This window comes from Pantherophis guttatus, chromosome 1 (genome assembly GCF_059756535.1).
Source record: "Pantherophis guttatus breed Tessera chromosome 1, ASM5975653v1, whole genome shotgun sequence".
NCBI lineage: Eukaryota > Metazoa > Chordata > Lepidosauria > Squamata > Colubridae > Pantherophis > Pantherophis guttatus.
The window spans coordinates 67,015,329-67,040,218 of NC_142063.1; the positions used below are offsets into that span (position 1 = coordinate 67,015,329).

General features: G+C 36.4%; 1 protein-coding gene and 1 long non-coding RNA gene across 3 annotated transcripts in view; one reads left to right on the forward strand and one right to left on the reverse strand.

Moving 5' to 3' along the window:
* LOC117665697 (uncharacterized) overlaps positions 1–2,737 on the reverse strand; it is a 16,672-nt gene extending 13,935 nt beyond the window's left edge. The window contains exon 1 of the long non-coding RNA XR_004591431.3: positions 2,536–2,737. This is a non-coding gene — a long non-coding RNA (uncharacterized LOC117665697). The remainder of the gene's footprint in view (positions 1–2,535) is intronic.
* BUB1B (BUB1 mitotic checkpoint serine/threonine kinase B) overlaps positions 2,608–24,890 on the forward strand; it is a 26,936-nt gene continuing 4,653 nt past the window's right edge. The window contains exons 1-22 of one of the 2 annotated variants that reach the window (XM_087875584.1): positions 2,608–3,009; positions 3,468–3,664; positions 4,183–4,242; positions 4,342–4,486; positions 6,134–6,330; positions 6,781–6,956; positions 7,036–7,235; positions 7,599–7,693; positions 9,100–9,317; positions 10,033–10,139; positions 10,248–10,387; positions 10,567–10,616; positions 12,246–12,327; positions 12,459–12,549; positions 13,683–13,957; positions 14,544–14,698; positions 16,001–16,144; positions 17,667–17,776; positions 18,705–18,866; positions 19,114–19,256; positions 21,616–21,787; positions 21,997–22,103. In XM_087875584.1, the coding sequence (XP_087731710.1) occupies positions 3,525–3,664; positions 4,183–4,242; positions 4,342–4,486; positions 6,134–6,330; positions 6,781–6,956; positions 7,036–7,235; positions 7,599–7,693; positions 9,100–9,317; positions 10,033–10,139; positions 10,248–10,387; positions 10,567–10,616; positions 12,246–12,327; positions 12,459–12,549; positions 13,683–13,957; positions 14,544–14,698; positions 16,001–16,144; positions 17,667–17,776; positions 18,705–18,866; positions 19,114–19,256; positions 21,616–21,787; positions 21,997–22,103 (2,969 nt within the window). In that variant the 5' untranslated portion in view covers positions 2,608–3,009; positions 3,468–3,524. The remainder of the gene's footprint in view (positions 3,010–3,467; positions 3,665–4,182; positions 4,243–4,341; positions 4,487–6,133; positions 6,331–6,780; positions 6,957–7,035; positions 7,236–7,598; positions 7,694–9,099; positions 9,318–10,032; positions 10,140–10,247; positions 10,388–10,566; positions 10,617–12,245; positions 12,328–12,458; positions 12,550–13,682; positions 13,958–14,543; positions 14,699–16,000; positions 16,145–17,666; positions 17,777–18,704; positions 18,867–19,113; positions 19,257–21,615; positions 21,788–21,996; positions 22,104–24,890) is intronic. The other variant, XM_034417879.2, reaches the window with a different exon arrangement.

Here is a 24,890-nt window from a genome sequence, read left to right on the forward strand (position 1 = left end):
ATCTTAACAGCAGCCCCTACTGGCCAAATTATAAAATATAAAAGAAAATAGAATAAAGATGTTTGCTCCATTACCTGACCCACCAGCTTCAGCATTTCTTAAGCATTTACTTAATGCACAATCAGTACACTGGTGATGTTACTGATGAGATATTAATATACATTTCTTTTCAGTATTACGTCTCTATGGACGCATTGCACAACATACAAAGTCATGTTTTGTTCAATCAAATTGTATCTGTATCTCTTAGCGGCTTTCGGTATCCTTCTGGATTGCCTGCAAAGGTTGAGGGTCAGAAGCAAGATATTTATTAAAATAATATCTTACTTTTCATTTCAAGCAATTTTCCCATTCTTGTAAAAGAAAGAGTTTCATCTTAATTTCATAAACATATTAAGGACCTTATTCATTTGTTCATATTGTTGGAAGAAATGTCCATCTGAGTTCAGTTTCAAGTGGGGAGGAAGTCACTGGAAACATGGAGGCTGAAAGATCAGGGGTGGGTTCTACTTACCTTTACTACCAGTCTGCATCATGCCTGCGCATGCGCGGGCTTTGCTTGCACACACTCTTCTGCGCATGTGCAGTTCGCTTCTGATGATGTCCGGGTCAGTGGGTGGAGCCTCCAGCCAGTTTTACTACCGGTTCTATAGAACTGATCCGAACTGGGGGCAACCCACCACTGGGAAAGATGGTGTAATGGTGAACAGGACCACATGGTTTGAGTTCCTGGGCAGTTGAGCATAGGGGAGGAAGGGGGAGGAAGGCAGGGGAGGGGGAGGGGGAGGGGCAGGGGAGGGGGAGGGGAGGGAGGCAGGGGAGGGGGAGGGGGGAGGGAGGGAGATAGAGCGAGATATTTATACCCTCTCATGGGCCCCACCTTGGAGCTTCCTGTTCCTGTGTAAGGGCAGGTATCCCATTGGTTGCTGTAGGGGTCATGTGCCAATCCTAGGAGTTTGTCTGAGATAAGTGTGGTTAAGCTGTGGGCTGATCTTATGTCCTTAGGTGATTTCGCAGTGCAGTGAACCCTGCTCTTAGATGTGTAGAGGGCTAATCCTATCATGTCCTGAGGGCCATGTCTTAATCCCATCACCTTGGAACTGAAGTGGGGGACAGGGAGCTGCAGGGAGCTGATTTGTCTTTAGAAACATGTTTCTCCTTTCCTCATCTAGGGAACTATAATATTCTGCCTTTTTAATATTTCCTAGAATATTTCATTCTTCTAAGAGGGATGAGTGTTAACTTTCTTCAATATATAACTTTTAATTCCAAAGTTTTTGCAAATGATTAATATTCTCCTTTGCAATTTTTTTTAAAAAATAGGCATAGAATCAGGGGTGAAATCTAGCAGGTTCTGACAGGTTCTGGAGAACCAGTAGAGGAAATTTTGAGTAATTCAGAGAACCGGCAAATACCACCTCTGGCTGGCCCCAGAGTGGGATGGGAATGGAGATTTTGCAATCCTTCCCCCAGGAGTGGGGAGGGAATGGGGATTTTGCAGTATCCTTCCCCTGGAATGCGGTGGGAATGGAGATTTTGCAGTATTCTTCCCCTGCCATGCCCCCAAGCCACACGATGCCCACCAAGCCATGCCCACAGAACCAATAGTAAAAAAAATTGGATTTCACCCCTGCATAGAATCATCCCAGATTCATTCCTAAACAGTGAACATAGCCAGCAGAGCCAGCTACACAAACAGCTGAAGAACAGTTTTTATCCATGGGCTGTCAGATTCCTGAATGCGAAATAACATAATAACTATGTAGTACGATGGACTTGCGGGGCCGGTGCAACAGGTAACATGTTCCCACTGGTGCAATAGGACTGGATGTTTTGTTAATGATTTATTGGGTTAGGTTTTTTTCTGTCTTCACTGAGATGTATTGTGTTGGGAGGGGCACTGAGGGAGCTCAACCAATCTCATTGTACATATATTGTGAACTGACAATAAGGATTTAATAATAGTAATAATTAATAATAAGAGTTTGAATTTTACAAACTACTTATGTAACTAGAGCAAACTGTGAAGTCCAGATACATTTTTTTTGAAGAAATTGCTATTTTTCCATTTTAAATAATCAACTTTTGCAATATGTCAGAAGGGTTAGGGCCTTAAAGGAGGCCTGCATGTGTCTGAATTTAATTTTTGAAGATATTTTTTATTGATTAAAGCAGGGGTGAAATCCAGCAGGTTTTGACAGGCTCTGGAGAATCGGTAGCGGAAATTTTGAGTAGTTCGGAGAACCGGCAAATACTACCTCTGGCTGGTCCCAGAGTGGGGTGGGAATGGAGATTTTGCAATATCCTTCCCCCAGGAGTGGGGAGGGAATGGGGATTTTGCAGTATCCTTTCCCTGGAGTGGGGTGGGAATGGAGATTTTGCAGTATCTTTCCCCTGCCACGCCCACCAAGCCACACCACGCCCACAAAACCGGTAGTAAAAAAAATTGGATTTCACCATTGGATTAAAGCCGTGCGATCATGTGTTGCAGGGTCTGACTGAGCCATAGTGTAGTAACAGCGTCTATCAATTTACCTCCTCCTAGCAAACTGACGGAACCCCACAATTTAGACAAGGGAGGATAAATATAGGAGAGCCGTTTACTTGTATGGCCGAAATCTGCGATTCCTTGGCCATCTGGGACAAAGTGAGTCTACAACTAAAATCTCTTATTTATTCAATCATAGTCTTATCGCCGCCTAGCGGGACGTGAATTAATTACAGCGGTCCCAGCCTTAAGAAAGCGCCGCCCCGCCCACGGAGAGTTAAGTCCACCACGTTCTACGCCAGCCGGCGGAAGCCTGTCTGTTTTCATGTCCTGTCCAATCAGAGACGACAAGGAAGGAGCCAATGAGACCGAAGGAGTTGCTGCGGTTGGTGGCGGTTAATATTTGAACACCGACGGTGGAGGAAGGGACCGAGCAGGCTTGGGGAATTTGGTCAATGCGTTCCGGCTGTGGCGGATGAACGTTTGGAGGCTCTGTCCTGGGTTGTGTTGGGCCAAAACAGGTGAAGGAGAGTTGCGCGTGTTTGCCTGTGTGTTATAATGGTAGGGTTTCCGCGGGGGGGGCTGGGGGGGGAGAGAATTAAAATGATCTCTCTCCGCTCCGTGCAGCATTTGCGCAACTTTAATTACGAAGTTAACTTCTTGAAAAGAAATATTGAATTAATTGCAGCAATAGTTCACAGGAACACGTGAAGCCGGAGAAGCTAAAACCATTAAGATAGACCATTATACCAGGCTCTTTTAATCCTTGTGCAAAGTTACAACATGCATACATACATACATACAACTTATGTAAAGTTGTTTTATTTTTTTAAGAAATGGAGTTTTCTCCCAAAGAGGAGTCATTTGTAAAAGTGATGTCAGGATTTCTGGTGTAATGATAGTTATAAAACCCTGAAGAGGTTATCTTTCACTCTCCCCCTTTTGTTTTTTACACATGTTATGATTGCCCATCTTTCAGCACTTACCTTTGGGATCTGTCTGTGTATTATTGAATAATAGGCCAATACAAATTACCATGGCTTCCGATGGAAATGAATGGGAATTGAGCAAAGAAAATGTGCAGCCTCTGAGGCAGGGGCGAATAATGACTACTTTGCAAGGAGTTTTGGCTCAGCAAGATGTTTCTACTCACACAGTTATTCAGCAGCAAAAGAGGTGAGTGCGACAGTCATTTATCTCATTACCGTATGCATCACATTTACAATTCTTGCTTTAAAATAAGACATGGTTTTATTTTACATACAAATAGAATAGCTGGGTGTTTAATACGGTTCCTGCTGTGAATATATATTTCATGATTAAACAATTCTGGACATATATATGGTGCCTAGTAGGTTTGTTTTCTCTGTGTTGAAAGTTTAAATTGGGTGTAATTTCAAAATAATTTTTAAGCATGTACAACTATACTTTTCATTTACCATCACTGTATTCTTGGTAGGAATTTTCCAGTTTATAGCATGTCAAATATACACCCTGTTCCCTGAAAATCTGAAATTTGCATGCTATTTTAATTTGAAAATAATTTTTCTAGCTCTTTAGACATCTATTTACTATATCTAGACAGCAGGTTACAATAAACCAACACAGCATTATTAGAAAAATCAACAATTAAAATAATATGTAATGTAAAATAATAGATAATGTAAAAGGTATTCATTTGATTATAATTTCAGGGCATTTGAATCTGAAATTCGCTTTTACTGTGGGGATGATCCATTGGACATCTGGGACAGGTATGCTTAACTTTTGTAAGTGAAATATGAAAAAACATAATTTTCAAATCTAGTTATTCTTTTTTCCCTTGTGTTAATAATTATTTTCAATATCACTAGGTACATCAAATGGACAGAACAGACCTTTCCTCAAGGAGGTAAAGAGGGCAATCTTTCTGCGGTTTTGGAGAGAGCTATTCAAGCGTTGAATGAACAGCAGAGATATTACCAAGATCCCCGTTATCTTAGCCTTTGGCTTAAATTTGTGAGTAATACTATATTATTTTGTGCCCAGTTCATTGGCAAACTTTATTTAGATACGATACCATGTCATGTGCTGTGAACAGCAATATTTTCACATAAACATTCTTTATGGGAATTGTCCCCATTTATGTGTTCATAGAGCAGCAGTACTACACTAATTTGTAATGTGTTGGAAGTCTGAATAGTTTACCAAATCATGCTTAATCTTCTCCCCTTAACAAAATCACAGCATTACAACAAACATTTTAGAAGACCAGACTAAATCTAAACTGAGCATATGTATACATACCTTAACAGATTTTCTTTTTAATCAAAAGACCACAGACCATTGGATCAGTGCTTTCCCTGACCATTTCTCAGTAGATCACCAACACAATATTGTTTTGTCCCAAAATAAGCCTGATGCCTGACTAGAATTGATTTAGCTACATGAGTTTTATTCAAACATATCTGAAATTGGTTAACAATCTACTGAAGGAGTTTAGCCAGAGAGGAGATGTATTAAAGTGGATTACAATGTTAAACTTTTAAGACTAAAATAGACAATAAATTTATAAGTCCTGGGTGTAATCAGAAATTCCATCCCTATTAGATGTAATAAGCACAAAAGGAAAGGTAATCAACCACATTCCCTAATAACTTGACCACATACTTCATTCTCAGTGTCATGATATTAGTTTAGAACTACATAAAATAGATAACATGGTTAGACAAGTAATTAGAATGAAGTAAGAAAAAAATGATTACTTGGCCTGAGTAGTAAGGAGTGTTTCTAAAGAACAGAAATACCTTTGCTAGATAATATTTCAAGGCAACTAAAATGGACCCCATGTCTGTATCTACTATTTAATAATTCATTTGTTCATCTGTTTCAATCCTTGTAAACTGAGAGAACACAAGCAAGATGCAGAAATGCATGGTAATGCATCTATTATGGAATCCAAGCCCCAAAATAAAGACAAATCTAGGGCCCAGAAAACTCAAATTTAGAGATTTTAGAGAAGGAAAACTTGATTTTTGGCTATTTATTAAGACAGAGATTCTGTTTCACTTCAGTGAGAATGTGTACAAAAGAGAAATCTGTTTTAAGTATGAAACCTTCGTGTTCAGAAAATTGTGCCAAACCATTTCAGATCAGGCATGATTCAATAGAATCAAAACTCAGAATTTTGGTGTACTGGGTTTCAGCCAAAACAAGATTGGAGAGGGTGTGTGACCTGAGTAGAGCAAAGTGGTGACATGTCACTTCCCAATTCCATCCTCTGTATGTCTTGTGTGCCCTCCAGTGTTCTTTACCTCAGCCATCAATGTCCCAGCAAGGCATCTTCCATCAACTCACTGATCTCTGATTTTCCAAGTCCTTCTTTTCTTTTTACATGTTCCATAGCCAAATAAACCTCTTAGCTTTGTTTCATGCTCCTGCCCCATTATCACCTGAAACCACTTCTCAGAGTAAAAATGTTTTGGTCTGCATCTATTACAAAACATCTTTCTGAATAGTTTTCTGAATTATTGTAATATCGATTTTATCTGCAGGTATAAGGGCTTGACGTAGAGCTATATGGAGTTTCAAGTTACTGAATTCTGAGTTCCTCTTTGAAAAATAGTTTATAATATGAACATTTTTTTTCTTGTCTCTATTTTTTAGGGGAACTGTTGCAGTGAACCTTTGGATCTTTATAGCTACCTGCATAGCCAGGCGATAGGCACTTCACTAGCACAACTTTACATTACTTGGGCAGAAGAACTGGAGACAAGAGAGAATTACAAGAAAGCTGATGTGATATTCCAGGAAGGGATCCTTTGTAAAGCAGAGCCTTTGGATAAATTATTGTCCCACCACAGGTAATTGATGAAAATTGAGAGATGATTGCTTGACTTTACAGAAAATTAATTGAAAACAATTTTTCTTAGCCCATTGCAGTAGTTAATTTGTAAAGTATTTATAATCTGTTTTACGTGTAACCTGCAACTGCATAATCAACCTCTCTTCCTCCCCTCCAAAACTTCGACCCAATTTAATCACACAGTAGCCATTGTATGCCCCTGATGCAGTGAGCTGCAGCTCACAAAGTTTATGCATTTTAATAATTTAGTTCACTAAAATGCTACCGGACTTTGGATAGGAATGATAATTACATGGCTGCACTGGGAAGAATTTAGTGGAGGTACTTCGTTACAAAAAAAAAAAAAAAAAAATCTCCTTAATGGATTATTTTGGATTCAGACACTCTGCTTCATTAGGAAGCAAAAAGGCAGGAATGATAGCTGAAGTCTTGCTATTTCTGTTTGTAGGGAGTTCCAAGCCCGTGTGTCTCGACAGGTTTTGGAAGAGCTAGAAAATGATTGTGATGAGGAGCAGTTGGACAGTACTGTTTCTGAACCACAGAGAACCACACTGGCAGAACTGAAGGGGAGAGGAAAGAAAATCATAAAAGCCCCAATTAGCCGTGTAGGAAATGCTGTAAAAGGTAAGTTGTTATTATGCTATTATCATTTGCCAATTTTTTATGAAACATTGATACTTAATTATGCAATGATGTGTTGCAGTCCCAAGCCAAGGACAGAGATTACAATACCCACCATCTCAGCAAGCATCAGTTCGTCCCACTTTTTCTGTGTTTGATGAAAACAAAGTTGCAGATTCTACACCTGATCTTCCAGTACTTACACCACAGCCTTGGGTTGCTCCTCCACCCACAAAATCAAAGGAGAATGAATTGAAAGCAGGTCCTTGGACTACAGGCAGGGTAAGAAATAGGAAAACCGCTTAATGCTGTTGAAATATATAGTGTGTCAATATAAAACAACTTGATGTATTCTTCAGGGGGGGAAAAGCAACCTATTCTTAAGGATTCATTGTTATCTTGGCACTGTCTTTAGAAAGGCTTCTTCTAAACCTTCTCCCCTTAACTATATTTAGGCTTCACAAATTTTCAAGGTATTAGGAATGTTTTCTGCTTATTTGTATTACTTTGCAGATATGACATAAGTACATTTTTGCTTTGTTTACAGCAACTGTCTATTAATCAGACTATAGATAAAATATCTACAAATCAAACATGGACCATCAGTTGATGTATTAAGATAAAAATTGTTTTCTTTTGTTTTAGCGTCCTCGAACCAATACGGATTCCAGTGTTACGGCTTTTGCTGCAACCCCCAGCTTTACTCCATATGTGGAAGAGACTGCACAGCAGCAGGCCATGTAAGATTTCAGCCATAGACTATTAAATAACTGAGTAAGGGGAAAAAAAGTACTCTTATAAATTTGCTCTAATGGGTTCTGCTATTCTGTCATTTTACTCAAGAAATATGAGAATAAAGTAATCCATATGGGAACTGTCTTCCTTTGAGAAGACTATTTTATTTTGTGTAATCCCAAAGAACAAAAATCGTCTTCCAATTTCTACATCAAAGAATAAATTGCCTAGATATTTTAATACTTTTTCTTCCAGCCTCAAGGAATGAAACTAAAAAACCAGTGAATGTAATTTTGCCCTGAAATAGTTAGGAATAGAGCAATTTGCAGTAAATATTTACTTACCCTTACTTACTTATCTTATGAGATGTAACTGATTCCTTCAGTAGTGAGCTGTTACCATTTGTATGTGTTTTTGGTGGAACTGCCTGTAAGGAATGATAGACAGTTTAAGAAACATTTTAGCAGGTTAGTTTTGTTCCTAGCTATTCTACTGCATTAATAATCTTTCTGATTATTTGTACTGCTTAGAATTACTGTTGTATGTTTATCTGGATATATTATTTGCTGAATAAAGTAGTCCTCATCTGGGAAAGGATGAGCGTGATTGTGTTAGGATTCTATATGAATAATATTGTTTGAAGTTTTAATTGCTTGCAAAATCAGTAGTTGTAAATAGCAAAACAAATTTCCTATTGGAAAATTTGGCCTGTAGTTGTACCTATAATATAAAATCAGTTGGGTGCTCTGAATATTATTATTGGCAAATATGGGTAATAATCTAGAACATCAATAACTCTACCATGTTACAAGCTGAGGAATAGGGGTGGGGGAAATGCAGTCCTAAAAGGTTTGAACACCTCTTCTGTGGAAGACATTGGTATATAGTTGCAGAAAGTTCCCTTCATACAAACTACAATTAGTGGAGGCTTTATGGGGACAAAAATAATAATTTCAGAGTAAATGCAAAAGCAGGCCTTTTTAAAATCAAGGCCTTCTCTGTTCTCTTGTGAAGCATCAGCTTATGTCAACTCCATTTTTTTTCACATGTGTTTTCTTTACCTTTGGAATAAATGGGAGAGATTTTTTTAAAACTCCAAATGTAATGATAACTGGAATTATGGTGAAGTTAAGTTTGCTCAAATTTGGAGCATAGGTTTTCAAAGTGGAAGCCAGTTTGTAAATTACACCTACGTTCCCTCCACCATCTCCTCCAAAGCTGCTTGCTGTTACTTTTATTTTTCTGGGAAAAAATACCATGTAATTTACCTTATAAATTTTTGTAACAATTGTTTTTCATTAGAGACTGAAGGGTTTTTTTATGTACCTTTTCTTTTATGACAAATTAGTTTTCCTAATTCCTTGATTATTTGTACTTGGTCCATCCTCTCTTTGTTCCATGATTCTTTCAGGACTCCTCATAAAATAGAGTCCAGCATTAACTGTGTATTAAGTGCCCGAAAACCTGGAAAAGAGGAGGATCCACTACATCGTGTGCAAAGCCATCATCAAGATGGTCAGGAAAAGAAAGAACAGCCCATGTATTGTAAAGAGAGAGTCTATGCTGGAGTAGAGGAGTTCTCCTTCGAAGAGATTAGAGATGAAATCTACAGAAAAAAGAGAAGGGAAGGTATTTGATCCAAAAACTACAAAGAAACTTCCAGAATTGCTAAATGTCGGTATTTTAAGAGTTTTGAGGGGAATGCACTGATAATTTCCAAAGGTTGCTATATTTAGCATCATATGGTTGAAAGAGGTTTGAAAAGCACCTTTGGGTTATTCTACAGCTGAAACCATCTCTGTCCAGCCATTGCAATATGGCATGTATTTTTTTTTAAAGGTACTCTCCCCCTACCCTACGGTAGAGATTTTTGTTAAACTGGGATAAGAATGCTGCCATTTTAATTTTCTAATGAGCCCTTAAATATAAGTGGCAAGACATACCTTAATCTGCCCAAGTTATCTTTTTCTAAACAAAAGAAGTAATGGAAGATTTTAAAAATATACAAAAACTATTTTCCTTTCTTTTATTCCAGAATATTTGTGCTTGTTTGCAAATCCTTTTCTGTTTTGATTCTACACAACAATTTTGTGGCATAGGAGTCATATGTTTATTTTAATTATGCTTTAGAATGGGGTTACACACAGTGCTGCCATTATAAATGGCAGCCTGGTTCTAAGTTTCTCTTTTAAAGATCTAGAGAATGTTGTTAGTGTTACAATGCTGAATAGCTGGAGTTATATATTACATAGGAGTTTAAGGAATTTTTTTTAATGCAATCTCTAGCATTTTGCTACAGCTTTTTGCTTTGAAGTTTATATCTTGTTTTTCTTTCATGTAAAAGAACTGCAGGCTTTAGCACAAAAAAAAGCTGAGTTGCAGAGAAAGATTGAAGAAATGGAAAAAGTGGTGAGACAGCAGCAAGCAAGTAAGCAGAAATCAGACCCTCAGGTAGTATTCTATTTTGGCTTTATCATACGCTTATTATTTAACTTCTGTGCAATTGCATTATACTTGATGCGTGTTGTCAAATTTTTATTGTTTATTCAATGATCACAGCAACAAGTAGAACAAGAGACTGCAGCTGTATTTTCTGCCGCATCAAAGGATTTGAAATTTTCCCCAACTGAACAGCAGTGTGTTTTAGATACTGAAGCAGTTGTTGAAGGGTTTCTTCCAGAGTGTTTTTCTATGAAAAGGTAATGGAAAGATTGCTTTGCTAAAGGGAAGGAGGAAGAAAGAGATCTTTTTTTAAAAAAAGCCAATAATTCAAAATTTTATGCCGAAATAAGCAATTACTTGTACACATACATTTAAATAAGTATTAGAAGATCTATAAATTAACCTCTTTTCTGTTTTACATCCTGTCACCTTAAAGCAATTTTGAGCTGGCTGAAAGTAATCAGTGCAAGAATTCAAACTCCAATGGTAAGTTATATTTATAGATTTTTAAAAAAACTAAATCATGAGTTCAACCAAAGGGAAGATGGGAAGTATTTTTATATGAATCTCCTAACCATTGGTAAAGTGAGTTAGTTTTTTTCTTTTTTGAGAGCATGAAAATAATCAAATTGCAACTTAAACTTCCTTCATTAGCTTGCTTTGCAGGGAGAGAAATTCTTCAGTTCTAGTGAGGGACATCCTGCTTCCATCCTAGCCATTATATAGCCGCTCACCTAGTTTACCATTATGTAAGCCAAATTTAATTATGCAGCATCTCAGATTATATTTGTAAGTTTATACAAATATATAATGTTACGGTGTTGATGGGAAAGCATTTGACCATTTTATGGACCATTCTGTTCCTTTTTCCCCCTCTTCCTATGTTCCTTTATAAAGAGACTGAATCTGGAAAACTTGGGTGGATGCTTTGATTGTCTGAAGAGATTTGGCCATCTTTGTGTCTCTAATCTGCTTGAAAACTGCTATTGTACATTTATCTGAATGTATCTTTGAGGAAAATGGATGCAAAAGACTAGAACAAAGTACAAACAGTAGCTGTTGGCAGCTGCTGAAAGGTTTCTTTAAAGCCAATGAGATTGAGAAAATGGCAGAAAAACTCACCTATCACATAATGATATTGTTAAGGACTTTTAGTGGAAAAGCCAGATAACAGTTTGTGGTATGATATTTTTTATTTTCTAAAAATAAAATAGTGGGAAATGGTGTGTTCTTCCAAAATTTCTATTTCCATTTTGGAGGAAGGAATTGAGACTAGGAATGACTATTGTAATTATATCTCACTCTGCCTAGGAGAGAAATTTACATACAGGCAATTCTCATGCAGCAACCATTTGAAATTAAAACAGTGTTATAACCAATTATTGCATTTATAGCCATCAGAGCATCCTATGATTTCATAACTGATTTGCACGCTTTGTGACCTGCGTATATTTATGCCTATTGCGGTGCTCCTTGTCATATGATCACCATTTGTGTGTTTTACGATCACTTGTGGCAAGCAATGTCACTGGAGAATATGGACGAATGAAAATAGAATATGTTGGAGTCACATGATTGCTTGCATTGCAACTGCACTGCTTCATTTAACAATAGAAGGGGAAGTAAGGTTGAAGTCTGTTGTAGTTGTGTGATTTTCTGCTTAGTATCAAACTTCCAGTCACAATTGTGACTGCTAAGTGAGGATTACCTATAGTGCCTTACTTCCGATATGGTTTCTTCATAGCAATTAAATAAGTTAGACTGAGACTGTTATGGTGTGTAAGCACATGAACTTGAGTATGAGTGGGGATTTGAGCCAATTCAGATATAAACTCCTGGATCCCTGTATTAATTTGTTCTGCTGGAAGACTAACAGTTGCTAACAATTATAATTGACAAAAGTTGTGTAGAATTTTTTTTAAGTGAGATGTAATTCTGTTCATTATAATAATGCAATCTGCTTGTGAGCAGATGCCAGTTTCAGAAAAAAAAGTATAAAGTCAATGAATATAGAGATAGGATATTAAAGTGCTCTTGATAATTATATTATTAATGTACTCAACCTCTGGAAAATATTAAACTGGCCACCATAAAACTCAACAACTTATCTTTCAGATGCTGAGATCTGTCCACCTGTGAATTCTATGCCTTTCTCTATTTTTGATGAGTCATCTGCTCTAGAAAGTAAGACTGCCAGGTAAATATAAACTTTTAAAATATTAATAAATGGTATATTTCAGCACGTTACAAGTCCAGTATTTTAAATAAGATTCTAGAATTCGGTGAATGTTCAGTGTCATCAAAATATGCATTTGTTATATCTTTTAGTTTTTCACTGGTACATGGTAGATATCCCCTCACAGTCCGCAAACTTTCCGAAAGTGTCACCGCTAAGGAAAACATACCTCCTGGAAATTCTGTAAGTGTTCATGGTTTGTATGATGCATATTACGAGTCTATTTTGCTCTAAAAACCCATTATATCTTCCTGCCTGTAAAAATACTACTTTTATCAAAAATGTGTTTGCATGTATAGCAGACTGCAAGCCAACAAATTTAGGGTTCTACCACCTTATATCTGTGAATGTACATATTTAAAAATACATAGATAGGTCTATGGTCAGCTGTCTGAGCTTGATCTGTAAACCTGTTTCTTAACAACTGATGAGCTTCAGTTTAAGTTTCATCTAAAAGCTTCATTTCAAGCTTGAAAAATATGTTTTTGATTAAGGCTACATTCCACTTGTAATTTACCAGAAATTATATACTGGCAACTTGTCAAATGTAGTGCACGATGGGATGCTTACTATGACCTTTCTCCCACCCCCCTACTATTTTGCATCTTTCAGGGATAGATCACTTTTACCAGAAATATGATTCATTAGTTCAAGTTTCACTCTAAAGACTGCTTGAGATTAAGCCAAGTGCAAATCATTTTTATATGTTTTCTGCACAATCCCAAATTAAAGTTCTTCATTAGTAGGTGATGCCTTTGTCTATCTACACATATGTTTATGCAAATGTTAGCAAATTTATAGCATTTTCATTTAATTGACTCTGAATGAGCAATCGGTATATCTATATCTGTCTGTATATTGATATCTGTCTGTCTATATGAATAAAATATGAATTGCTGTTCAGTTTACCCTATGCATCAGTATATTTCAGAAAATAGCATGGCACAAAATAAAAGGTAAGAAGCATAATTCTAGATATAGTCTAATAATCAGGAAAAGAAATTTGCCAGCTATCATAATAGGTCGTTTTAAAGAGCCAAAACTCACTTTTCTTTAACAATTTATTTGTTTTTGGTTATTTAGAATTGTTCAAAATAACTAACAAAATCTACTCTATGTGTTTGGGATTGAATTTTGGAAAAATTATACATTTACAATTATGTAAAAGTTTCAGTTGGTGCTGAAATAGTTTAGGAGATAAATCTATTTTAATAGAATTCCAAACCAATTATTTTGTGTTGCAAAGCCTATCTGAATCACAGAATCAGTCTTCTCAGAGATAGTCATGTTGTGATCTCTTCTGCATTTTTCTGTAGGATGAATTTCAAGAAATTGAACCCTTGAGTGAAGATGCAATTGTCACAGGCTTATATAAGAATAAAACTCTTTGTCCTAATCCTGAAGACACGTGTGATTTTGTTAGGGCTGCCCATCTAGTGTCAACACCTTTCCATGGAATAACGGAACAGAGAAATCAGCCGGATGACAAACTAGAGCAAGAATGTCTGGAGTCTAAAACTATACCTCTGAATCAACAAACAGTTGTTTGTGAAGAACAGTATGAGGAGTCCATCTATGTGAAAAAACTGAGGTAACTCAGTTGGGAGGTCAACACTTTTTGAATGTTTGTATAGGATTGAACATACAGCTGTTTTGGTTGCATATATTGTGGTTATATAATTTACAGAATTTCACGATGTTCCCCAGATGGCTTACCTGCTATTCTGCTATAAAATTAGAAATAAATTCTACTTGCTGATGAGAATATCAAGAGAATTATATATTATCACTGCATCCAAAGAATTCCTAGTCATAAAATTCTGTGTAAACTTGAGGCCTACACCTTGCCCCCTCATAAGTAGAATTTCAGGACAAAATTATATTTGAATTGCTACTAATAGTAATTCATGGATTGTCTTAAAAAATAATGCATTAAACAGTTTTCTCCCATGCTTTTTAATATCTATATGTGAAACTGCTGGGAAAGGTTATATGCAGCTCTGGAGTAAAGTGGCATCAGTACATTAATGATATTCAGCTCTACTACCTCTTACCTTCTAACTGCAAGAAGGTTGAGGAAAAAAAATCCACTTTAAATGTGTGCTCTTTGGAGTTTTTGGCAGCTTGAATAAATTTGCAGGATGTAAATCTGATAGTTGTTTTCCAATTATGTGTAGTCCAATTTTGGAGGCAAGCCAGGAAGATACCAGATCTTCGGCATCATCAAGTTCCCCAACACAAATCTCTACTGTTAAATTGGAACAAATTCCGGAGAAACTGGAATTGATTCATACTATTGATGAAATCACCAATGATGTTGAAAATGCCTCTGGTGAGTCTGCAACTGACAACTTACTTTCTTATTCCAGGCTCAAAACATATGCTGAATAAATATAAATGTGTAACTATGTTCTACAAACTATTTAGCAAAAGTAGTTGGTTAGCATTTCTTTAAGGGAGGGTATTATGATACTGGCCTTGGAAAAAGTGGTACAGTCTCTCAGTAATCTCCTGGTGTTCACTCAGTCTCCAGTCTTCATTTTTTATGAACAGTTACTACATATAATTCATTAATAAGGCAATCTGTCCTGGCCACTTTTTACAGAGGCATGATTGAGAGCATTTTAACAAACTGCATCACTGTTTGGTTTGGTGGCAGCAGTACCTCAGATAGAAAGTCCATACAGAGAGTGATAAGGGCAGCCGAGAAGATTATAGGAAGCTTGCTTCCTGTTATTCAGGATACTGCTTATAAGTGCTACATGCTTAGAGCTCAAAGCATTGTTAGAGACCCCACACACCCACTTTACGGTCTGTTTCTGTTACTCCCCTTTGGGAGGAGGTTTCCAAGTATTTCTAGGAGGATTACCAGATTCTGTAACAGCTTTGTTCCCTTTGCCATCCATCTGGTAAAGTTGCAAGATTCGTTTTTCTCGCCATGTACATGTATACATCCAAACTAGACTGTTGTTTCTCTGTGTCATATATGTGGGTATATGCATACTTTTGTATTTATTTATTCTATCATGGTTATGTAGTGTATATTGAACATGGTGACCCTTTGAGAGCTGTATGCAACGAAATTTCATTTTAATGTTTGCTGATTAGTGTTCATACAAAGTGACAAGGTTATTCTATTCTAATTCATTCCATTCCATTCTAATTGATTCAATTAATAATTGAAGACTGTATAAGCAATATACCAGGAACAGTTTGAGGGAGTTTTTGCAAGGCTTCTTAGCATTAGTGGTCTATGAGCCATAGGGGAGTTAGCAAATGGTGTGGCTTCAGTCCCTGAGTTTTAGAGCAGAACAACTTGACTTTGCTGCCCCTAATTCTTTCATGTCCTTGGAGGGGTGAGGGGTGCTGGGACACTGTCCCAAAATTAACTGGATTCTTGATTCATGCAAAGCTGTCTTATATATTGTTAATGGTGACAATACCAGGTCAGGCTGGACAATGCTGTCAAATGTAAGGCAAGAAAATACACATTGGTAATATAAAACACATTCTGAGTGGGAAACATAGCTTACTTGAACAACAATTTTCAATTTCTGTTTAGTTATTATAGAGGAAAATTACTATGCATTATGGAATTGTTATTTGACAAATTATGGTTTTGGGTTTTTTTTAGATGACACTTCTGAGGGTTTGCAGAATGCTGAACAACGCAAACAGTTCTTGCAACCTCTTCCAGATTTCTTGACGCAGGCGTTTAACTTTAAACAGGAGGATCAGATTATGCCTTGGATAGAATTGGAAAAAGAAGTTAATTTAGGTGAGGATTATTATAGTTTTGTTATGGTATAATCTGTTTTAATAAGAAAGTCTAGAGGGAGAGTGGAAAAGCCATGGCCAGCATGTAACTTCACATCCTGTTTGCAGTCCCCTTAGAATGTATGAAGTGGAATTGTTTAATCTTTTGTTAATTGGTGGAAATTAAAGGTCAAAAAGGGTGACTTGAACCTTGCTAAGATGCTCCCTGCTTAAGTCTGGTTCTACTAGGTCAATTTTATTTTTTCATGTTGGGTTTCTAAAGCAGGGTTTAGTTACTTCAGGTAAGATTGAAAAATGATTTGTTCTTATTGTTTTCAATTTCAGATAAGTACTTGGGCCTTGGATTAAAGTGTAGAACCCAGGTCTAGTTTGCCACTTAAAGCTTGAATTGTATTAGTTTTTTTGTATTTTATTTTATCTCAGTTTTAACTTGCCATGTTACCATGCAGATGCTGATCTTTAACCTGATGAAATGTATTTTGTGAACCCTGAACGGTTTATATTAGTCTAATTGATGATGCCTTAAATTTCAGTTGCCTCTTTTTCTCTTGAGTTAATCCTTAGTGATACAGGGAATCACAGAAAGTTGACCAAGGAATTCAGCTATTCGTCTTGTCACATTTAAAACATTTATCCTATTAAACTACTGTCGAAAATATCATTAGTGCCATTAAAAGGTTACATTTACAGCGGGCAACAGTGTCCAAATAAGGGTTGTGTGTGATTGAAAATAATTTAGGAGATGTGCTTCTAATCTTGGGCAAACATAGTGCTTTCCTACTATTCTTTAAAGCAGTGATAGCTAACCTTTTCTGGACCGAGTGCCGAAAGCGCGCACCCAAACCTCCAAAATGCAATGCACATATGGCCCCACACGTGCATCCTGGGCCCGCACATGCGGCCCCGCATGTGCCCCACCCATGCATGCACGTGCACCCTGTGCATTCATGGCAGAGACCCAAAAACCAGCTGGTCTGCAGGAGGCATGCGCACATGCACGCCAGAGCTGAACGACAGCTTGCGTGCCACTTTTGGCACACGTGCCATAGGTTCAGCATCACAGCTTTAAAGGATTCTAGCTTTTTTCAAATTGTCTCATGAGCCTGAAGAAAAAAATGCTACTGTAAGAAGCTGCTTCTTTAATGCAGCTTTCAAAGCAGGTACAGTTTTGTGCTCAGGCAGATGTCTGAAAAATGTCCATTGCTTTAATTAATAGCAGGCAGGTGCTGTGCTCATGTGAGGTTTCAAAGCATTTCTGAAACATTGCACAGTACAAATAAATATGCAAATAGTGATGTTGATTATGATGCAATCCTCCAAATGCGATCCATTGTGCTATCTTCCCAATAATTCCAGATTAATAAAGAAACAACCATATCAACTCTAGAGGTGTGAAGAGATGTAGGGTCTTTTTAGAATTAAATGTTCATATGCCTAAATATTATTTCTAAATGTGTAAAGATGTTAAGAACACGAAATGTTCTAGTAATGATTTGTTTTTGCAAACAATTCTGTTTCAACAGGAAATGCTACTTATCATGTTACTCATGAGTATTTGATAAGTGAACAAGACAAGATATTCTCTGCTGTATCAGCTAACATAACAAATAAGGATTCAGCATTTTTAATAAAGGTATAATTATTTTATTTTGATCATACTTTAACTCTTTCATGCTCCCATATATTCATTAAACACTTATGAAGCCCTTCAACCTGTCCCTTTAATTTGCAATGCAGTTCTCTTGCTTCTGTTCTAAAATGGCATGTTGCTCAAACCCTTAAGATTGTTTTTTAATTAAAAACAAAAATGTACTCTATTCAAACAACAGTTAAAAATACAAAAAGATTGTCACCATAAAAATGTAGAAAGGCAGCAAAAGATTTAATTTTTACTACTGCCTTAAGCTGAATAGTAATGTTATCTTTTTTTTTAAAAAAAAATCAATCATTCAATGAAAAGTAAGGCGAAATTCTGAAGCATAAGAGAAAGAGTTCAGGTCAGAATGAAACTTCTATTTGTTCTGCTGAAATGTGTCCCAGATTTTCTTTAGGGAGCAGTGTCCCTATTCAGAAAGACATATAGTTGCAAAGAATGTTTTGCTAGGAGAATGATACTGTTAGATATAACCAATTCTTTTTAATTCAGTCTGTGAAGTTTCCCTGCATTATGTGGGCCACTCTAATCCAATTTTGATTGCTCATCCCATCCCTAAAACTAGAGTGGAATTAGGCAATGTTTTCAGATTTTCTACAGGCAGTGAAGCACAATGGTCATAATAGAATACCTTTCCATGGTGAAATTGCGATAGAAGCATGATATTTCAATTGCTGTAATGAGATCTGCCATATTGGCTCAAATTTATCTGCTACATAAACACGCCATTTATTTACTTGTTTATTTAATTTATACAATCGGCTATCTCACAAGCAAGCAACTGGGCTGTGTATATTAGCTATAATTGTACATTATCAGATAACAAAATAATCCCTTAAATTTGGATAAGCATAGCTGTTGAGGTTTGACTATTAGGAAGTCATAGTTGTAAATATTCTTTATGCAGGTACATTCTGATCCTGTGCCATGGGACTTCTACATATTATTGGTACTTCAAGAGCGCCTAGGTGCTGAATTTGACCAGAACTTTAGTCAATACTGCACTTGTTACTTATATCACAATGGCTGTGTGACTCTACATGAGACAATACGCTCTCTCACTGTACAGGTCAGTATGTACATTATTGAATGCGTAGGAATTGAACAATTTATGCACACTTATCTTCATGTGTAAGTAAAACAGCTATATGAAGAATCGGAACAGAAGTAGACGATGCAAAATAAAAATAAATGTATATGATTAAGAAAAGCAAGCTTGGAATATAGGCATGATAGTTCAAGATTTAATTAACTTAGTTAGGATCAGAATGGTAGAAAATTTGCTTATGCCTAGTTTTTATTCCCCTGCCCCATAGGATATGATCCAGCATGATAAAGTTATCCCTCAAGAAGTGGTACTGCTGATAGTTGACAACCTCCTAGAAGTGGTGGAAAAATTACATAAAGCGGAAATAATCCATGGGAATCTGAATCCGGAAACATTGTTCTTGGGAGACAGGTTGACTACCTTTGTTTATTGACCTCAAGTTTTGTGTTTTTAGACTGGCACTATTCAAAATAATATTCCAAGTAGATGCAAGCTTGATTTTGGGCAATGTATGTCACTGAGGAAAAAAATAAGATCATTACAATAATTAATCCTAAATTGATGTTGTAATAAAGACTATGGACTCTTGAGTCAGTAAATTCAAGTTTGATTGTATTCTCTCCTAATTTGTACCTAAGATTTATAAGAAGCTCACCAATCCATTTGGAGCCATCTGTGACCTTCAGTGTTATTGATGACAAACATATAGGTGTAATCATTAATATTCTAGTTTATTGAGAACTGAGTGTCATATAACAATTGTACAGAGGAAAAAACTTGTATTAGGAAAAGAACTTACTTTACACATTGTGGTAAAACATGATTTGCTTGATTATTGTTTACAGAAAAAACACAATTGAATAAATTTCATAAATTGCCATAAGCTACAATTTATAGATCACAATACACACAACAGGAATAAGTCATTTTGTGATTTTGTTTAATATAGTTTATTCTATGATTAGTACAATATGAACCCAGCGCCCCTGTGTGATTTTGATTGTAATACTATTTTTATGGGTTGTATTGTTACACTAAAAGAGGTAATGCATAGTGAGAGCTGGATTAATGTAACTAAAAGGAAGTCTGGCATAGTAGAAATATATACTGTATTATATGCTATTCAGTTTTCAGACCATTATTTGCATATATTATTTCTCCATTTAAATTTGGCAAATGGCATTGTTGTTCTGTTTTTAAGGATAGTTTTAAGGATGAGAAAAGACAGACGGACAGACAGATAGCTGTGAAGTATCTGGTCCAGCATTTGTGCTAAAGTCTTCAAGCATAATTTGCAGACCTCTGTAGTTGAAAATATTAAAACAAAACAGTAAACTATTTTGTTTAATCTGTGGGTACACTATAATGAACGATAAAAACTTTCAAACGTGTCACATTAATTTTGATGCTGATATAGCTTGCTACAAAAGTATCTATTTTGCCATTTTATTTTAAATATTTTTAATAGCATTCCAAAAGTGGTCAGTCACATGCATATTGCCTTTATATTTTTATGCTACAAATATAACGATCTTATGACCATTTTAAAGGAACTGCCATCTGTTCTATATATTATCGGTTTCTAGTAGTAGAACAAGCACTATGAAAACTTTGGGCTGAGTGAGTGAAGAACTAGCAGAACTGTATTTATTGGAAAGAAAGATAAATCTGAATTTAAGATACTTTCCCTCTTCCCAAACAAACTAATAAATTCCTACACAAAGATTACATGTAAGAAAAGTTACATGTTTTGTCAAGTATTGTTCCTAACTCCTATTGCAATTAATCCTGAAGATCCCAACAAATGTATAAATTAGTTTTAGTCCCCAGAGCCCTCATTCCAGAAAAAGGAAGACCAGGGCAAAAAATCAGTATTGACTGAATAAAATTAATGCCTGTTGTAAAATAAAGTATCGAGGTTATATATACATATACATATACATATACATATACATATACATATACATACATACATACATACATACATACATACATACATACATACACACACATATATATATATATATATATATATATATATATATATATATATATATATATATATATATATATGCATACAAAACATTTTCTATTTAAACTAGTCTTTTGTGCACCTACATAAATGCGGTGGACATCAAAGGGTGGCAAAGATAAATTATTCTGCAATGCCCTATGGAGTTCAGTGGCCCTTATTCCAGGCCAGTATGGTAGCCTTAGTCTCTTCTTTTCCTTTCATTTGTAGAAGATAAAATCTTCAGTCAAAAAAAAACCTTAACCTATAAATATTCTTTGCTAATTAAGGATCTGGTTTTCATGCGACTTTGGTCACATAGCTGGCTTTCATGAATAGAGGGGAGTCTCCATTGGAGACAATCATCCTCCATCTTTTACAAGCAACAAAAAGAGAAAAGACTGATGTGATTGCCCTTTTTTTGCCTCAAAACAGCCAGTATGGTTTCACTTGAATACATACCCATCCTTCTTCCAACCACTTGCTTTTATTATCCTCACCTGCTACCTGTTGATTTTTTTTCAATCATATTTTCCTATGGCAGTGTTTACAAAGTACCTCTACACACGTATGTGCACGCGCACATACACATACCATTCACAGATAATCGATTAAGGGAAAACCTTGCTTTTCCTTTATATCAAGTACACTGCTAAGAATGAATCAAATTCTTAGCACAAACACTAGAGGGAAGCAGTAAGACGGGCATGTGCAAATACTATAACCATTCAATTAAACTGCAAATCTCATCTCTTTCAGAATTTACACTCCATTTGCCATGGAGAAGACTAACAAAATTCTGAAGATTGTAGATTTCTCTCACAGCCTAGATTTAAAACGACAGCCAACTGAGAATTCACTGAAAAGCTTCCCAATAACTCGGACCCAGATTGGACAGCAGATCTTTAATGAAAACACCCCAGTACATCAGGTAAAACCCCATTTTAACTCTTATTTTTAAAATATTTTTAAAATTTTGACATCTTAAACCCCAGAAAAAATACATTTGAAGTAGATGTAATATTTCTGGAGTAAGCTGCTTCTAAAAAGATTACTTTTTTCATTATATGACTCGAATGATTAAAGATTGTGGAATTACAAATCATTATTATTAACACAGAAATCCTTCAATCGTTCCAGGTGGACATGCTTGGCATTGCAAACACTGCCCATTTGATTTTGTTTGGGGAATACCTGCAAGTTCATTGGGAAGAAGACAGATGGAAAACTAATAAAGATTTATCTCAGTAAGTTTTTAGCATTTCAAAGACTGTGCCTTTTGTTTCCCATTCTAGATTCACCATGACAAATTATACCATTAATCGAGAGGAATGACATATTAAATCAGAATAACATGTTAATTAGTTAAGTAATTGTGACAACCACAGGTGGTCCTGGGACTTAAGTATATGTGACCCAAAGGTGCTTTTTCAGGAGGCAACCAGACTATCTTGTTTTTTTCTTTTGAAGATGTTTTGCTTCTCATCCAGGAAGTTTCTTCATTTCTGACTGGGTGGTGGGGAATGGAAGGATTTATATTTCTTGCAGGCAGCTTGTCATTATGACTGCAAGGAATATAAATCCTTCCATTCGACACCATCCAGTCAGAGCTGAAGAAGATTCTTGGCTAAGAAGCAAAACATCTTCAAAAAAAACAAACCCCAAGAAAGTCTAGTTGCCTCCTGAAAAAGCATCTTTAGGACAATCAAGACCTGGATGACTCAGAATCTCCACAGACATATATGTGACCCAATTTTGCATTTTGTGTTTCAGGGTGTTACTATACTAAACTGCAGTTTAATACTATTTTTTTAATCTTAATATCAACAAATAGGCATCTTGTACACTTTGAAGGTGGGTTAATGCAGTATGATTTACACGGGGCTGTTTGAAAGACCCAGCTTGCTTTGGGTCCCATTGATTAAGCATGTCATTTAGTGGGACAGAGGAAGGGTTTTTTTCTGTTGCTGAATCTATTATGGTTTGTCACAGTCAGCCAGATGTTTAAACAGGGTTTGGCATTTTTGTCCACCTATCAAGTCTTTCCTAAGAACCTGGGATAGGCCGATGTTGATATTTGATAGTGTTAAAAGTATCATCACAGGCTGTTTTAAGTAAAGCTGCCTTTTGCAATTGACTGATGGTGATTTTGCCAATGCCAACAGTATTCAAGTGGGGTTCCAGTTTTGGGATTGCACCCAAGGCACCTAGTACGTTATTACATTTATTTGCCACCCATCTGGTGGCTCGAGGTGATTGTCTTACGAAGTGATAATGCAAACAAATATCCCAACAATTATAAAGATTAAAAAAAGATTAAAAACAAAAAATCCAAACTAAAAACCATGTGTTTGGAGCCGAGAGATGGTGGTTCCTTCTCTATTACTGCACCAACCAACTCCAGCCAACAGCTTTTCCTTCAGGAGTCCAACCCAATCAGCATAGCCAAGTTTTGAGGCTTTTCCTGAAGGTAAATGAGAGGAGGGCACATCTCGCCTCCTATGGCAAAATATTCCAATGGGCAGGGGCTCTGGCAAAAAAGGCCCTTCTCCTGGATTACACCAGTCAAGATTCCTAGTAGGTCTCGTCTGTATAGTGTAGTGACCATCTTGCCTGATTTTGAGCTGCTTAAGGTAGAGAAGATGTGGAAGAATGGCTTTATTACCTTGTATAGGTATTGTTTTGCAGGGGTGGGGTGGTTGTTATCAAATTGGGGTGTGTTTTTTTTCTCACTTTATAAAGCTGTCGAGATTAGTTTGGAGTTGGATGGCCCAGAATTTTGATTAAGTAAATTCTGCTAAAATGTCAAATAATTTAAATGTCTTTTAAACAGTGAAGTGAGAACATAAAACTTATTTCATGTTTTTAGTAGAAATATTAAATGTGGTATCAACTTTAATGTAGAATTGCAATGTGGAAAAAAATGCTCAGGGATACTTTGTGATATAATCCTGTTGTATCTATAGCCATTGTTTGTTGAGTAAGCTTAGAGGTTATACTCACATGCCAAGCCAAAACCAAGACAACCACATTATGTCTTAGCTTAACATATGAATCTAGTCACTGACTGACAGGATTACTACAACTGCCTCCTACAGCAAAAACAGTTAATCCCTTTAACCAAAAGGGTGGATGGATTGGACCTTCCCCATTCCAGAAGTAGAAACTAGAGGCTACCCATCACAGTATTATGGCTTCTTTATTCTTCCAATGCTTTCATTTAGCCAAAGAATGATCTAGTACCTGGAAAATACAAACATTTTGTTACTAAATATTTGTGCCAGGAACATTTATAATAAATTTTAATACTAAGAATATGGCAGTCAGACATTTGAAAACAGTCTTTGTCTCTTTGACTCTTCACTTTGTCTTTGAAAAATCAATGTCTGCCTATCCTCCAAGTTGAGGATGAATAGATGCCTTCATAGCCCTATATCTTGTTCCAGAAACTTTTTCAATACTCTAAAGCAGGGTTATAGTTTATCCATAGGTTTTGAGTAGCATACCAAGGTGGTACACTTGGAAAAGTAATAACTGGAGCCATCACTGTCACTATATGCATAACCACACTGAAATCTTTGGATAACTTAATGAGGTCCTTGAATTATGCTCCTTTGCTCTTGAGGACGGGCCAGGTTAGCTAGAAGTGACACGGGTGACTCTTCACTTTGCACTGTTGTTCACAGATTCTTTCAAGATATCGTAGTTGTCAGGTGGGTAGTGCAGATCCCTGATTAACCACACAAACTTCATGTGACTTTTACGAACTCATGTCTTTGCATTGTCAGTTTAATTTCTTTTGGACAGCAGTTGTGGGGCTAAGAGAAAAGCCTTTTGTACAGTATTTTGAGCTATTTGGACAAATGGTGGGGTAAAAAATACAATTTAAGTAGCTTCTAAACATCCCTTATTGATGTGAGATCCCCTGTTCCATATGGGGGCTATGGAAAAGTTTTCTCCAGTGTTGAGAAGTTTAGGATAAGACATACCTGGGATAACCCCACCTCAAGTAGTAGTGCTGCCCAGACTATTAA